General features: G+C 47.2%; 1 protein-coding gene across 1 annotated transcript in view; it reads right to left on the bottom strand.

The window, feature by feature from the left end:
* Positions 1-17,500, bottom strand: part of LOC308377852 (ERC protein 2) — a gene marked incomplete at both ends in the record, with an annotated part of 197,212 nt that overhangs the window by 149,528 nt on the left and 30,184 nt on the right. The window contains 4 exons of the mRNA XM_080854612.1: positions 4,539-4,706; positions 8,615-8,776; positions 11,586-11,627; positions 15,565-15,639. Coding sequence (XP_080710738.1) covers positions 4,539-4,706; positions 8,615-8,776; positions 11,586-11,627; positions 15,565-15,639 — 447 coding nt within the window. The remainder of the gene's footprint in view (positions 1-4,538; positions 4,707-8,614; positions 8,777-11,585; positions 11,628-15,564; positions 15,640-17,500) is intronic.

Raw genomic sequence — 17,500 nt, forward strand, 5'->3', positions numbered from 1 at the left:
AGACTAGTCACATAAGCACACTGAACAATGCATAGGCCATTCACACTAACGCAGACCAGCATTCAGACCCCAAACATGACAAGCGCATAGACCAGACACACCTACACACCATCGTACAGGCCAGAAGACATGAACAAACACCACGGGACCCAGGCAACACACCCACAAAGGGGCTCCCCAAGAGCAACACAGCAGCACACCAAACAGCAGGGAGCACACCGAGGACACACTGATGATTAAGAGGACAAAAAGAACAGCCAAGCAAGCCCGCATAGGCAGACAGCCACCCCCTGAGATCAATATTGACAACCAGTGGCACAGAGAAGTCTACGACCTCTACAGGAAGCATCCACTGCTAAAGGGAGAGCCCAGAGGGTCAATGGTGGTGGGCCCCTTGGCCAGCGGTCGGAGACAGGTGAGCCCTGGAGGGGGGCGGGCTCAGGGTCTCTCAGGTGGCTGGCATGGTTCTGGTCTTAAAGTTCAGCCTCCAAGGGACTTCCACGCCGCAAGGTAGAGGTCACGTGTCCTGAGGTGACCATTAACGTCTCACCATACAGGCAGACAGAGAAGAAGTGGTGTGTGCGTTGTGTGTGTTGTGTGCGTTTGTGTGTGTGTGTGTGTGTGTGTGGGTTCGTGGGTGGGTCTGACAGTAGGCAGTTTCTGGTCACTGGCCTTGATCACAGTTCCCACAAGCCTGTGTGCTCACACACACATACACATACACATACGCACACACAGGCACACACACACACACACACACACACACACACACACACACACACACACACACACACACAGAAATGGGGTGTGTGGAGGCGGAGTTGACCGCATCTCCTTCACGCCTCACTCCCTCTGCTCAGCTGATGCAGTCGTTCATCAGACAGGAGGAAGGAAAAAACAACAGAGACACGCCGCCTGGGATCACATGATACCTCAGCAAAACACACTCACTGTTCCCTCTCTCCCTCTCCCTCCCTTCAACTCACCCTCTCTCTTTCTCCCACTTTACCTCTCTCTCCCTCCATCTCTCTTTCTCCCTAACCCTCTCCCCTTCCTACCACCTTCCCTCTCTCAGTCTTTCTCTCTCTCTCTCTTTGACACTCCTGCTCACTCTCCCTCCATCTCTCCCTCTCTCCCACCATACAGCTCATATCTGTATCAGCTCCCTTGCCTTGAGTTGGGTGGCCAAAGTCTTTCCAGGCCATTCATCAACTGAACATTTACAAGACATGAGGTGCCCATGATAAGAGAGACTTTACTGTACCTCTGAAACCCCCTCACCCCCCCAAAAGAACACACCCACAAGAGTTCAACCTGTTCCCCGGGTCCTGCTTACATTGGATTAGATTTGGGTTAGCGCGCTCTGGCCCGGTTCGGTCGACCCGCTGCTGCTGCAGCCTTGTTTTTCTTCGCTGTGGAGAGGCCGCTGAGGACACGGAGGGTCCAAAGTCATTAAGGCTTTTTTTCAGAGGTGTGAGACAAGGCGCGCAGCATGGGGCACCTGGGAGTTGGAGTTTCTTAAGCTCTCGCGAAATTGCCAAACAGCTCTGTCACCTCGGGTTAGCGATAGAGCCTGGCTTGCCGCTAATTGACGTGTTTGCTTCCAGAGAGAGATCTAAGAAAGTGCAAGGTTATAGCAGGGGAAAGTCAGAGAGCTGTAGGGAAATAACCCTGATCGACTGATCTGTTTTGTGAGTGAGGTCTGCTCTGTGTTTGTGGCCAAAAGGCCCCTGTGGCCTGTCATTAAAGATACAGTGTGCTTTTGACTGGACACCGGAGCTTCGAGGTGTCGGTTTCACACTGATACTCTGTGGTGCGGTTAGAAAGTCAGAGTTGAACACAAACACGTACATGCATTTAGAGGGATGAACACATACACACGCACACAAACAGTATAATTTAGATATACATACCCATATATGCAGATACTGAGACTGACACACATATATAGATACAAAAGGACAGACAGACACTCACACTCATGCATACACAACAGGTCCGAAAACATGAACATTCTGACACACCGAACGAGAGAGTGTGTGTGAGAGTGAGAACGATGGAGTGAAAGAGAGAGAGCGTGAGAAAAAAGCCAATGAGTGAGTGAGTGAGTGAGTTAGTGAATGGCTGACCTAACTGACTGTTCACTAATCACCTGCTCCCACACAGAGTCCAGGCATTGAGTACATGCCTTGTTGCTGGTGGCTAAGTGATGGTGCGGTCTAGCGCGGTGACTGGGCTTGATGGATCTGAAGTGGTGAGCATATGACCGTGGGCCCTGCGGTGGGAGAGAAGCTCTGGCTGGCCCCGGCCCCCGCTGGCCCTGGCCCCCTTCTCTAATGGCTTTCTGCCTCATTTCATCTGTCTGCTTCATGAGAACTAGCAGCAGGGGTTGGTTTGAAAACACACATGCATGCATGTACACACAAACAAACACACACACACACACACACACACACACACACACACACACACACACACACACACGTAAACAGGGATACGGGGATACACGCAGGGGCATTTGCATTTTCTGAAAGACACACTGTAAGAAACTTTCACACACTTTTATAATCTTTCATACATACATGCATACACATCGCCACACAAACACATGGACAGACAGAAAAAGACACACCTATATACAGACCCACCTACTCACACACACACTATTTTGGCCCTTAAATGACACAAATATTGGAATGGAATTTTAGGGGCCTTTGAAGAACAGTTCTTCTCTTTGGCTACCTCTTCATCTCTTTCTTTCTCTTCCGTTCTCTCTTTCCTCTCCTTTCTCTTTTCTCTCTCTGTTTTTTCTCTCCTTTCTCTGTCAGGGCGCTCCTTTGCTGAAAACGAGGGGAAATGTGAGCCGTGGCTTTCAGAAGCCCTGGAAGCTCGACGAGGCCTGAAGATGAGAGAGGGTGATTCAGGCTGACAGATCCCATTACCCACACTGCTCTGGGAGAGGCCAAGTGAGAGGCCTGGGTCTGTACACCCCCCCCCCCCACACACACACACACACACCACACACACACACACACACACACACACACACATCCACACACACATGAGGCCTCTCATCCTCTTTGTGACAGGCGGAGGAGCATCGGCTATCAGCTACATTACAGGCAATTACACACGGGCACATCTCAAACACACCCCCACCTACCCACCCTATTCACTCCCACCCCCCAACGCCACAACCCCCACAACACCCATTCCTTTTGGTATGAGGTATTCGCCTTTTTGCCCTCGCGCCAAAATTCTTTGCACATGTATCGACAATTAGGGCTAATTTTGGCCCAAATTGCTTCCTGTAATGAAGAGTGGACATCGTTAAGGCTGGGCTCTCCTTTCCCATTCTACTCCTCCCCCACTCCCCCGACCCCCTCAAAAAATACCCCACACATCATCCACCCTCCACCACCACCAGCACCTCCTCCAACTCCTCCACCACCTCCACCATCTCACAAAGGGATCTTAAGTGCTCCCTCCAGCTCTACAGAAGCTGTGCTGGAGCGCAGGAATGCCTTCAGCTGGCACGGCCCACACTGGAGATCGTTAACCAGCAAAAGGGAGAGTTCAGAGAGGAGAGGAGAGGAGAGTTCAGAGAGGAGAGGAGAGTTCAGAGAGGAGAGGAGAGAAGGGTGTCTGTGCCCTGAGGGCAAGGTGGGAGTGGAGCACACAAAGCTGTACTCATCAGGGAAGGTGGACCAGTGCAGGGGAGCTGAGGGGAGTTGTACGTGCACAGCATACTCTGAGTGGAGTGCATATTACAGCGAGACTCAGACTAGCAGAGTGGAGGTGGATCACAGAGTCAGTAGAACTGAGTTTAGATCAGATTGGAGAACAGCAACGGTGCCTCAGTGGATGGGTTTGTTTGTGTGTTATGCCTATCATGGCAGTATCAGTAACACTGAGATCACAGACTGAATGACTTTGGTGTTTCCTGTGTAGATTGTTTGTTTGCTTGTGTGTGTGTGTGTGTGTGTGTGTGTGTGTGTGTGTGTGTGCATCTGTGTGTGTGTGTATGTGTGTGTGTGTGTGTGTGTGTGTGTGTGTGTGTGTGTGTGTGTGTGTGTGTGTGTGTGTGTGGTGGTGTGTGTGTGTGTGTGTGTGTGTGTGTGTGTGTGTGCATCTGTGTGTGTGTGTATGTGTGTGTGTGTGTGTGTGTGTGTGTGTGTGTGTGTGTGTGTGTGTGTGTGTGTGTGGTGTGTGTGTGTGTGTGTGTGTAGGTCTGATTGGGTGTCTGCATGCTGCACATTTGTACAACATCAAACACCCATGACACATTGATTATTGCACACTGTTATCTCTTTCTTTTTTCTTCTCTCTTTCACATACATAACTGCACAACCACACACACACACACACACCCAGCCACACTTATCTCATCGAGAACACACTGACCTTGGTCTGCAGGATGTCAACTTTCTTCTCTTTGGCAGACCATTTGACATACCTGATATATCTTTCATATTCACACACACACATACACACACACACACACACACACACACACACACACACACACACACACTGACCTCGGTCTGCAGGATGTTGGCTCTCTGCTCCTTGGCGGTGAGCGACTCTTTCAACACTTCGATGTGCTGCTTGCAGTCGGAGTTCTGATTGGTTAGGGTCTCCAGCTTGGTCTGCAGGGCCAGCAGCTCCGACTCCTTCTTTGACAGCTCCTGCTTCAGCTGGTCAATCTGCACAGGATGGAGGGAGGAAGGAGAAGGAAGAGGAGAAAAGGGAGAAAGACAACAGAAGGGTGAACGTTCAATTAGATGAATAGGAATATTTTTGCACCAGGCAGTATGTACAAACGCACACAGAAATTGAGTTCAGGCTTCAAACTGACAGACACAGCAAGGAAGAACAGGCCTTGAGTGGTGATAAGGAAGAAGTCCAGATGACAGGCAGCTCATCGAGTAAAGACAGGAGACGCTGAGCGACAGTGAGACTGAAGTCGATGAGTTTGCTAATTCCCGAGACAAGGGGGCCATCCTGACACAGAGAAAGTAAAACACCTCCTCCTCCACCTCCTCCGTCTGCTCTCGTCTCTCCACCGTTCCCAGCTCAGCCCTTGGCCCCCTTTAACAAAAGCTGTGATCAGCAGTCCTCACGCCATGTATGTCAGTGCGGGGATGGTAGAGCTGTACTGAGGGATTAGAGGCAGCCTGGGATTTTTTGTGAGAGCGTGACAGGGAAACGTCTCTGTCGGAGTGACGGGGAGATGGCTGCCTCGCCGGCCAAGCTGAAAGCTCCTGGTCTGCAAGAGAGCAAATGTCAGCCTAGGGAGAGAGCAGCTATCAGCAACCACAGTACATCCAGTTCCATGGAAGCCTCATCGTCTCTCTTTGTGTCACACATGATGCGCCTCTCAGCTACTTTATCAATCAGCCTGGGAAGTGTGCGGTTAGACGGAAAGAATGAAGAGGAAAAGAAGAGAAAGGAAAAACCATAGGAAATTGAGTTGAGAGTCTTGTTTTTTTTCTCTTCTTCTTTTCTTTCTGTCGTCTCAATCTTTAATAGTTGTTGGGGGTTTTTTTGTGCTTTGCTGCAATGTTATGTGCACCAGATTGTCATCTGCTCTCCTCTGCCAAGAAATGCGAAAAGTCGATTCGGAGAGAGATTTCAGTTATTGTGGCGCTGCTCAACGAGAACACGTCATGACATCAGCATTCCGAGATAGAGAAGGAAAGGGAGTACATGAGAGAGAGAGAGAGAGAATGAGAGGGAGAGAGAGAAAGAGAGAGGCAGGGAGGGGGGTGTAAGTGGAACGATTAGAGAGGCTAAGGAGATGGATAGAGGAAAGGGGGGAAATGGAGGAAAGGAAGAGAAGGAGAGAGTAATGAGAGGGAAGACAAAAGAGAGGGAGCGACAGTGACAAGGCAAGGAGATGTGGAAGGAGGAGAAAGGGTGTAAAGAGAGGAAATAGAGAGAGAGGGAATATGAGAGAGTGAGAGAGGGAGGGAGGGAGGGAGAGGTAAGGAATGGTAAGTGGGGGGTACTTTTGATTGATCTGATATCCGCTGTTGCTGGGGGAGCAGGAATGTGGGGTCTAGAGAACGTGTGGTCGCCCGGGCGCACCTCATGGTAAAGGGGGGCCTACACTTATCCTAAAACACAGAGAACACAAAGACACACACACATACACACACACACACACACGCACGCACACATACACAAAAGTGTGTGACATTCTGGCAATTCACAATGGCCCTCGAGGGGGGACTTGGGATAATATTATTTTATAGGCACTGTATTCTCAACATCGTTTTGGATTTCACACAAAAGTGTGGAAGGAAGAGAGAGCAAGAGGTATTTATACTGGACCGAGGAGGCTTAACCGCTGGATCCTACTGTTCTGTGTTCCAACCCCCAGAGAAGAGCTAAAGACTAACAACAAATAGCTGCTTAACCAGCAATCACCCAGCCCCTGCATCAGACATTTGGTTGACAGCACGTTGCATAGTGAGGGCCGATTCAATTTAGCAGGATTCTTTTGTAACTTCCTTACACTCTATCCGTTAATAAGCGCCTGTGGCAGTACGGCCAGAGGGGCTGGAGAGAGAGGTGGGGAGAGATATAGAGAGAGTCGGCTGTCTCAGGGACATTTGCTAGGACTTTTTTTTTCTGTGTTTCACTGAATCTTACGATTCTGTTTTTAGCAGCTTGGTTTCAGCTGCAGGACTACTGCAGAAGATTACTGCTGGGGAGGGGCTCCAGGTCAGCTGATGCAACTCAAGGGGTAAGATGTTACATCATCTTTGTCCTTTTCCTTAAGATCCTTTCGTGGCTTTCATGATATGTCCATATGTCCAGATTCATATATGGAAATGTGGTTCCAAAATGTGTGCATCCAGTACGGCACCACTGCAAGCATCAATGAGTGAAATATGACTACTATGCGTCAGAGGTGACCCACGAGCCGTATCCACTGACACACATATCTCCGACCTGACCTTTCACACCATTGACCTCTTTCCAGGACGTGACCCATATCGCTCACGTTTTTAAAAGTGACCGTGTCCAACTTCCTCCCAGAGGACGACATAAATAACTAACACTGTGTCTTCCTCTCATGTATGAAGTGTTCCTTTCCCCGATCTCTTTTTTCCCCTCTGTCAGTGGTGAGGACTGCAGGTTTCGGCGGGGGCTGTGTGTGAGGAGGGGGGGGGGGGGTTGTTCAGGGGCTCGGGTGATGTACTGTAAGGGATTATAGCACCCAAAGCTGCTGCTGATCAAAAGGCCATTGTGAGAGGAAGGAAACAGGAGAAACCAGGCCCTGCTCGGCTTATCAGCATCCCCCCCATTCATCAGCGCACACACACACACACACACACACACACACACACACACACACACACACACACACACACACACACACACACACACACACACACACACACACACACTGTGCTGAGGCCCACAGACCAAAGCACAGACATGTGAGGTGATGATTCTGACTGGGTTGAGTGTTTTGAAGTGAACCTGCATGTGTGTGTGTGTGTGTGTGTGTGTGTGTGTGTGTGTATATGCCTGTATGTATCATTGTCTGCAAACACATAGGCTAATCTTAATCTAATACGTGTTGTTAAGAGTGTGTTGTTGAGCCAGATGTTTTCAGCACACACATAGTATGTTATCTGCTGTGTGTGTGTGTGTGTGTGTGTGTGTGTGTGTGTGTGTGTGTGTGTGTGTGTGTGTGTGTGTGTGTGTGTGTGTGTGTGTGTGTGTGTGTGTGTGTGTGTGTGTGTGTGTACATGTGCATGCCTGGGCGCATGAACCCAGTGTACATGAGTCAAACCCAGGTGATGAAACAGGCCATCGGCTCACGATGTGTATCGCTGAAACACACATCTCTTTTTTTCCCCCTCCTGGTCTGTCAGTGACCTCTGAAAGCCCCATTCATAAAAAAAGCACATCCTTTTATGATGGCATCAAGAGCCTGTCCAAAGCCCTGACAAATGAGGGGCACAGAGGCTGCTAGTAATGAGTGGAACAAGAGGAGGATGAGGGGGCGGAGGAAGGGGACGAGGAGGAGGAGGGCAGCGGCCGCTGGTTTGGGACGACCCGGCCAGGCCCGGCGACGCTTTATGAAACCCAAGTCGGCCCAGTTATAAATAAATCACCCCTGTCCCCTGTACATTTATGAATAAATCAGACTCCCCGTGCACACACATCAATAAATCATGGGGGCCGATCGGGCATCTGAAATGGGAGACAGTGCATGTGTGTGTGTGTGTTGTTGTTGTGTGTGTGTGTGTGTGTGTGTGTGTGTGTGTTGGCAAATACACCATATGAATGCCCCGGCATTTCCTGCGCCCGTGCGAAAAAAGGTCGTCGCCAAGGAAACGCAGACACCTGAAACCCAGGGCGCTCGCGTAAACCGACCCACCGCTATCATTTCATCTAGTCATTCATCCATACGTCAGCATAGCCATCCCTCAGCCTGTTTTTGTACTCGCGCGTCCAACAGAAGAGGACAGAGAAAAGGAGAGAGAGAGAGAGGTGATAGGAGGAGGGTGGCTTCAGTGGAGGTTGAGGCAGGGGTCCTCCTCCCCCCCCCCCCGCCCCTCATACACACACCTCTGGCGGGAGCACTAGCTACCTTGCTCTTCATGAACCTGTGGTGGCTCTTGTAGACCTCCACCTGCTTGAGCTCATCCTCCCGCTCTGCCCCGTCAACGTGCAGCAGGCCGTTGGTCTTCAGCGTCTGGACCTCGTCCTCCAGGCCGCGCATGTTGCGTTCCAGGGAGGCGATCTTGGTGTCCTGCGCGGCGGAGTGAAGGTCAGGGTTAGGACAGGAAGGAAGGAGGGGAGGCATGGGAAGGTGATGTCAAGGGTGGGTGGTCAGGGTTATGGAGTGGGGGGAGGGGGGGGGGGTTAGGGAGTTAGGAGTGAGTACGCGCCAGAAAGTGTGAGACAGTAGAGCACACGCCAAAGAAAAAAAGCACAAAAAAAGAACGTCATCTCAGCAAAGCAGCCCTCCAAAAGAAGGAGGAAGAGGAGGAGGATGAGGCACTCCCAGGAAACATGCAGATACTGCAGCTTAAGAAGGAGACTTAGACAGAAACGGAAACAAACTGATACGTAGACCAAAGAAAGAAAACCACGCCAGTGGAGGAAGTCAAGATATAAGACAGACATGCCACAGGTGGCAAGCTAACACCGGCGGACAGTTAGTGTGTGTGAGCTGTATTAGCCTGAGTAGCTTGACGAGGACAGACAAGGAGTTAGAACAGTTAGAACGAACAGAAGGACCCAAGCTGACATAAAGAGGGACATGACCAACTGCAGTGCTGAGCTCAGATCAGTGCCTCACAACCAAAGAGTATCAGAACAGCAGACAAGCCACACAAAAACCACTGTCTAGAAGTCACCCAGTTGCGAGCAACGAAGTCCCTGGCTGAAAGTTACCATAAGCCCTTATTTCAGGATTATAATTGTCATAATTCTGCCATCAACCCCCCTTTTAATGGTTTAGATAATGATAAAATATTACAAAATGAACCATGAAAGTTTATAGAAATTACTACTTAATGTAATGTATTTGCTCACTCCTCTTTAGGGTAATGCTGTGGGGACTGCAAAGCCCCATTAGGCCTGTCTAGAGTGGGCATCTGGCTGGGGATCTGACAGCGGCCTGGTTTCAGAAGATCACTTAACTTTGACATAATTCTATTCTGCCGTCACTGTGTTCGCCAGTGTCGCCATAGCAATCGCCACGGATATTGCCATGGATGGAGCCCGGGGTTCAGGGCCGGGGCTGTAACTGCCAGTCACCACACCCCACTGCTGATTAGGAGGAATTATGGGATGCATGGAGAGAGAGGACAGGCGAGTGGCTAATGGCTAACCACGGACATTGCAGACTGGTTGCATGGATTAGTAACCAATGGTTACAATTCTTTTTCAAGTGGAATCTTTTTTTGCTGTTGTTTTTTTATTCCTGTCTTTTTTTCTCCTCTTTGTTTCAGAGCTCAATGTCAGTAATCCTATTCCAATGAGTTTTTCTATATGTATAAACGTAACCATGGCACCATGGAACTGACTGGCATATGCATATACCTCCCGAGTGCATTTAGATACATAGAATTAGACGTATGTAAAAATGAGTGACTCCAAAGAAAATGCAAGTGTAATTGAATAAATGGAAGCAGATTTTATGATGCCATCAGAGAAAACCACAGGCTTGGGGAGAGAGAGAGAGAGAGAGAGAGAGAGAGAGAGAGAGAGAGAGAGAGAGAGAGAGAGAGAGAAGGAGACAGGGAGAGGGAGAAGGAGAGAGAGAGGTGGGGGTAAAACCTAACCCCAAAGGTTGTTCTATAAAAAAGAAACTACACCCCACAACGAACCCACATCCCTCCATATACAAACTGTCCCATCACTGGTCCAACTAGGCCTCCTAAAATATTCAAGGCTTCATCATGTATGTCAAAGGAGAGCTATACAAGCATAACCTCCTCTACACACTTATGTTCAATCATTTTCTCATCTCTATACGCAATACCATCTATACCACAATTTGCTAAGCATTTCTCAGCAAATGAGCTGGAATTCAGGCTTTCTCAGCAAAGCCACCCGTTCAAGATTATAACTGTCTGCAAATATGCCACAATGTCTCCATCTTGATTGCCAAAGTATCTGACTCCATGTCAAGATCCTTTCAACAAGTAGAAACATTGGAAGCAAGACATGGGTCATAAAAATGGGAATTTTCACTTGGGAAAGTTATCTTCTTTTTTTATTTTTCTATTGATAATGACTAGACATATGCTTATCAACAGTAGAAAAACATAGCTATCAATATAACAATAACTGAACACTAAATCACTATCCATGTTTTAATCTGCATTCTTCAATGAACACTCTTTTATGTCAACTAACAGCATAAACCCATGTTTAACAGAAGGGACATGATGTCTGACTGAGTTGTCTTCTTCATTTCACAGGAGCTCGGAGAGATCTACAATAATGAACCATCCTTACTTGTTTTTCTATCCCTGAACCTTAACGTGTATGTGTGCATCAGCTAACAAGCACATACGTACATGTGCTGTGTCTGTTGTTTCCGCGCAACAAACTTAGCCAAGCATAATTCTATACAAGTCACTATCAAATCCCCATGAATTGCCCTTACACTTCAATGTGTAAACAAACAGGAAAGAACAGACCATTTGAAGCACACATGGCAATGAGGATCAACACAGAGAGCAGCGCCGTCAGCACAGCCACAGCTCTCAGGTATCACGATAGGAAGCACTCAGCAGAATGCCAACAGACCCCCGGACAAATGAGCTATGACATGCTGGAGACATCCTACTCCATGACCTTGTGCAGATTCAACCACTATAATCTTCAAGTGCTGAAGCAGGAGGAAACAGAATTACACTTTAGCATGGAGAGCTAGCAGGGCAGGGCGTGAGCGTGCATTCTGATTGGTACAGCACAGGATTAGAGAGGAAGGAGTTCAAATAGCCTGCAGGTAGAGAAGAGAACGGAGGGCCTCCAGGGGACGGCTGAGAGTGGAGTGTGTTTGAGAAAGTGTGTGTGTGTGTGTGTGTGTGTCTGTACTATACCTGCCATATAACATCTGGGTCAAAACAGAACGGCGGGGCATTCTGGAAAAATTGCACAACAACACACAATTCAGCACTCACAGGCGTGTTAAGCAAGATGCCACACACACACACACAACAGGAACATTAGTTTGTCAACAACAAGGGTTAGTGTGTGTTCTGAGACAAACAGTACACAGCACAACAACATGGTTCTGTGGCACACAATACAAAATAAATTGAGATGAGTTAGCAACTTAAACACGTTACAAACACTGTCTGTTGAAGCAAGGTACAGACTTAAAGAGTTAGTGTGTTTGAAAAAAGAAGTGATGAATAGTAATCACATCTGTTAAAAGTTGAGGTTTGTAACTCAATACGCTATTAATGACAAATATCTGTGACTGAAAGTCTGTCTATTGTGCCTGGATGTGTGATTGTAGTTTTCGTAATTTTCAGAATGTGTCCTGCCCTCTCTCTCACACACACACATACATTCACACACTCACACACACACACACATACATACACACACACACACACACACACACACACACACACACACACACACACACACACACACAGAAACACACAAATACACACACACATAGGATGTAAAGCATATCCTCGTACACAAGAGATAACTTGTACAATAATACACACTGTGAGCAACAACTTCTTAAAGCTGTTGCCATGGATATTAGGGTACCACTTTACAATAATGCAATTGGGCTAGTAGAGCAAGTTAAGGGATAGACAGTGGGTTGCCAAGATGGGGATCTTCCCAAATAGTGAGCCCGCATCGATGTTTAAACACTGTGTTTATAACTCATTTATAAGGGCGTATTAATGACTTACAAAGGGTTTACAACCTAATTAATAACCTATTTATTAACCATTTATAAACCATTTATAACGGCGCCTTATTGTAAAGTGGTACCGATATTAGTCCTATACAGCATGAATCTCATTTGTTTGTTCGCTTTGCAGGTTCAGCAAAGGAGAAAACTATTTTATTCTGTCTATGTCTCCATCTTGTTTGTGTGTGTGTGTCTGACAAAATGTAGAGAGAAAATGACCAGAGTAAAAGCCCTACAATTGTTTCTCTAGTTGCCATGAGGGCAATAACTGACATTTGACAATTCAACTAGAGCAAATAGAACACTGACATAGCAATCGACATGTTTTGATCTTAAGTCATACTCAGGAGATTTTAAACTACCTGAATATTTAGTCTATTGAAATCTCACTGAGAGCTTTCATTTTACAACTAATTTTCACCCAAAATGTCATGTACTGTACATCCCTCTGACTTAAGCCATTGTGTGTGTGTATGTGTGTGTGTGTGTGTGTGTTTGTGTGTGTGTGTGTGAGTGTGTGTGTGTGTGTGTGTGTGTGTGTGTGTGTGTGTGTGTGTGTGTGTGTGTGTGTGTGTGTGTGTGTGTGTGTGTGTGTGCGTGTGTGTGTGTGTGTCTTTAAGTATGCCTGCAAAGGAAAAACTCAGACAGATGTTGTGCGCTGGTATTTCTCTCTCTCTCTCTCTCTCTCTATGTGTCTGTGTGTGTGCACGTGTGTGCCTATGTGTGTCAAGTTGACTGCATTTTTCACAGCTCCCTCTGACATCAAAGGCCAGGGTGGAGAGTGAAAGCTTCCATATGTGGCATTTGAAACAAATTGAATAAGTGTTCTCTCTTTAAGTGGACCAACATGCTCTCTTCCTGATAGCGCCTCTGCCGTCTCCATGCAGATGGAGCCCCACAGACAATCTACAGCATTTCCATAGAGCCCACCTGGAGCATGGCCACTAGCACACACACACACACACACACACACACACACACACACACACACACACACACACACACACACGCACACACACACAGAACACACCAGAACTCAGCTAACTGCTCAGGTCGCCATGGTTACAGAGATCCATCATCTGTTCTCATTGAAAGGACTTCATATTCTTCTGGATGTTCTTCTAGATGAACTTTCAAGTCAGTTGGAATGTGCCAAATAGGTTGTCTGAAACTAAGCTAAATTCAGCTGAATCTACTGACTGAATCTCCTTTTTTCTCCCCGTAGGGAGAATACTTTTATGCTCTCACATATTTTCGTCTGTGGTAAGAGGGTCAATGATATGGATCTGTGTCAGCTGTGTCTGGTTCATCATGTTGGCTCAACCATCCAGACACCAGAGGTCTCATTTATAAAAATCAGCGTAGATTCCATTCTGAAACATTCTGTACGCACAAACCACAGAATCTATGTACACACAAAAATATTCGTATTTATCAAATTGTGCGGTGTACATACTCCTATCAGTGCCGTACCACAATCATCCATAAATGGCCTGTGCAAAATGGCTTATCAACATGCTAATTAACTCATCAATATGTTAATGTTTATAACAAGCCTCTGTCGAAGAAGTCAAAGTCTTTTGGGTGTGAGAAAGTCTAACACGAGAAGTACGCCAAGCAAGTGAAATGTGTAATTTACTGGTTGAAAAGTATAACCTAGCATTGTCTGGTCTTATCATAGACCACGCATCATATAACAGACCTTTTCATTTTGTGGACAAAAGGCTATATGAACTTCTCACTTGGTGGCCCAAAGACTCTAATTTCCTATACAAATATTATTGTAATCCTGATCAAAATGTTTTATTCATAAATTCTTAAACTCGCCTAGGCGTCAGTGTCTATGTAAGCTCAAGCAACTTCTGCCTTTGTGTCCAGACTGCATTCGGTAAGTTATTTACATTCATTTGCACTTATCTTGCATCACACATGTCACCATGAGCACCATGGTCCTCATGGGAATCAGCAAGACTGATATCAATACGGCCTTCTAAAACCATTAATAGACTAGTGGACAGGTGGTTTTGGAAAAACACAGGATACAGTCTTTTTGTTTAAGTATACTTATTTAGCCTAGTCATAACTTATTAGATATTTGAGTAGTGATACATATATATTCACCATTAGAGCTCGGACTATACTTCACTATATACTATATTCATTTATGAGCTTTATTTTATAATCTCACCTTCGGGCGCCGCAGACCTGCGTGTCTGAATTAGTTTTGAGCGTAGCAACCTTTATAAATGAGGGCCCAGATCCGGGAACAGCTAGGCGCCGTTCGATTCACAAACCATGGGCATTACTGATACATAGTGGAAACTACGGAAACTGATCTGACCTTAGTAACTGTTGAGGACCCATTCACAACTGGTCTCCAAGATGGCCACCGTAAGTGACCCAGATAACAGCCCCTTTCATCTTGAGACTTACTATCCGAGCCATTTCAAGCCCTTTGATGTTCTTCAGCTGTTAGCACTCCGCACAGGGCTAGAACAAAAGCCCCCCTCTCTATGAGAACCATAAGGGATCATATAAATGGATAAGCCTCAGTGAGCAAATCACCCTTTGTAACAGGGGCAAGCTAGTGAAAGCAATGTGGTTACAAAGATCATTCCGGAATCCTCAAAAGCTACATCAGTAGCACCGCCAGTGACCATGACTACGAAGCCTCTTGGCAACAGCGCTTGGCAACTAACCCTTACCCACCCTACATCAGAACTCATAGGTTTTAGCCCCAGTGAAGGCAGATCACCCTAAGAAACTTTGTCAAAATACTATTCGTTCCTGAGACTGTTCCCAGATAAACATCACACTAACGACACTACTGTAGCAACTCCGTCACCTGATCTGAAGTTAGATATCCAATGGTGTGTCCAGTTTGTTACATTACACTTAAGGTAAGGCCAGACTTCTATTTCAGTATCTGATACTGGATCAGTCCGTCCGGCCTGTGCCGCATCTGGGTGCGGTGCAGTGCGGCGTGCTGCGGCGTGCTGCGGCGCGACGCGGTCCAGTGCAGTGTACTGGGTGCGGTGTGGTGCGGTGTGGTGCGGTGTGGTGCGGTGTGGTGCGGTGTGGTGCGTTGCGGCGTGGTGCGGTGTGCTGCGGTGTTGGTGCTGGAGCAGATGGAGCCATACCTTCATGTCGATGACGGTCTGCAAGGCCTTGGTCTTGGTGGGGTCCGACTGCAACTGGTTCCGGCGGTGCAGCTCCTGTGGAGGGACCCGGTAGAAGTAAGCCTGGCGACTCATCATCTTTGCACACCAGAGGATACTTCCTCTCTCTGTTATTATCTATCTATATACCGATCTATCTATATACCGATCTATCTTATACCGATCTATCTTATACCGATCTATCTTATACCTATCTATCTATCTATCTTCCTATCTATCTTTCTACCTATTTATTGTATACACCTATTTATATATAGTTTCTGTCTATCTTCAGTACCTAACCATGTGCTATCTCTCTAAGAACAGTCCCTTAAGATGTGCTATTTTTGTCGTTCTTCCGGTCTTTTTTTCCTTGCCTAAATCCCTTTCTTTCTCTCTCCCTCTCTCTCTCTGTCCCTCTCTGGATGTGTCCTGATCTCAGTGTCTCCGTGTTCGTCTATCTCAGAATTAATCTCCCTCCATCTACATCTGTTCACCTCTCCCCTGAGTCGCTGTGCTCGTATCTTTCCCACGCTCGCGCGCTCACTCTTGCACTATATCCTCTCTTTTGTTTCACTATGCCCTGGTCCCTCCATCTCTTTAGACCTCCATCGCACTCGTTTATCCGCTATGCCTTCCCTCACTCGTCTTTCCTATGTCTCAGCCTACAGTGATACTGCTCTGCATCTTTCCCTATTATCTCCAGCTGAAGATTCCCTACGCCTGCAGTCTCTCCCTCCCTCTCTCTCTCTCTCTCTCTCTATATATATATATATATATATATGTGTATGTATCTTCTCCTTCCTCTCTCTCTCTCCCTCCCTCTCTCTCTCTCTCTCTCTCTCTGTCTAGTTTCCTTCTTTAGTAGTTGTTGCTGGGAGGTGGTGAAGCTTTTGATCGTTGCTGACTGAGCTAAAAGCAGAGGCAGCTACAGGTGTATCTCCCCCTTCTCTCTCTCTCTCTCTCTCTTCTCCTTGCTCTCTCTTCCACTCACTCACTCTCTATTTCTCTCTATCTCCCTGCCTCTCTCCTCTCCTCTCTATCTGTCTCTCTCCTCCTGCTTCTGCTGGCTGTAAAACGAGGCTGCTGAGGCTTCTGCTACTGCTGCCACTGTGCTCTCACTCATGCAACACAACACATACTGCTGGCACATGCGCTATCAGCAAGCCTCTATCAATAATTAATGTCAACAGACTCTCTCTCACACACACACACACACACACACACACACACACACACACACACACACACACACACACACACACACATGCTGAGGGTGGGTAATCAGACACTTCTTCGCACTGCAGAACTCCTTTTTAAAATATCTTTCTACCCGTGCCGAGACTGGCCAGGGAAAGCTTGAGAGAGGCGGAACGGAGGGGAGAAAAAGCCATTAAAAGGAAAAATGAGTTGGAACAAAATTGCGTTTCATCGATTTGGAACCAGTCCACACGGAAATCCATAACGTCCCTACAAGCTCCCTGCGGCTCACACAGCCCCGTGCAACGGAGAGGGGAAAAAAAACGCGACACTCGCAATGCAGTGAGGAACAACATCACTCCTTTCCACTCTTCTCTCCATCTGTCTTTCCACCCAGCAGGGCAGTAGCTGTCACTCATTCACTCGAGACTACCATCTATACTGTGCTGCAGCGCTCTCTATCTCTACTTAAGCACTTTGGTGGGGGTGGATCGCTATGCAACTATGCACTGATCATGCCTTGATGGAATGATGAGGGGGGGCTACCTGTGCAGGTCGAGATGATGATGATGATGATAATGAAGACTTCTGCCTCTTGAAATAAAACACACAACAGGTACACAGGTAAAGGGTAAGCACCAGAAATGTAGACTTACGACAAACACAAAAATAAACACACACACACATACACACATACACACACACACACACATATACA

The sequence above is a fragment of the Sprattus sprattus genome (genome assembly GCF_963457725.1).
Source record: "Sprattus sprattus genome assembly, chromosome: 16".
NCBI classification, from domain to species: domain Eukaryota; kingdom Metazoa; phylum Chordata; class Actinopteri; order Clupeiformes; family Clupeidae; genus Sprattus; species Sprattus sprattus.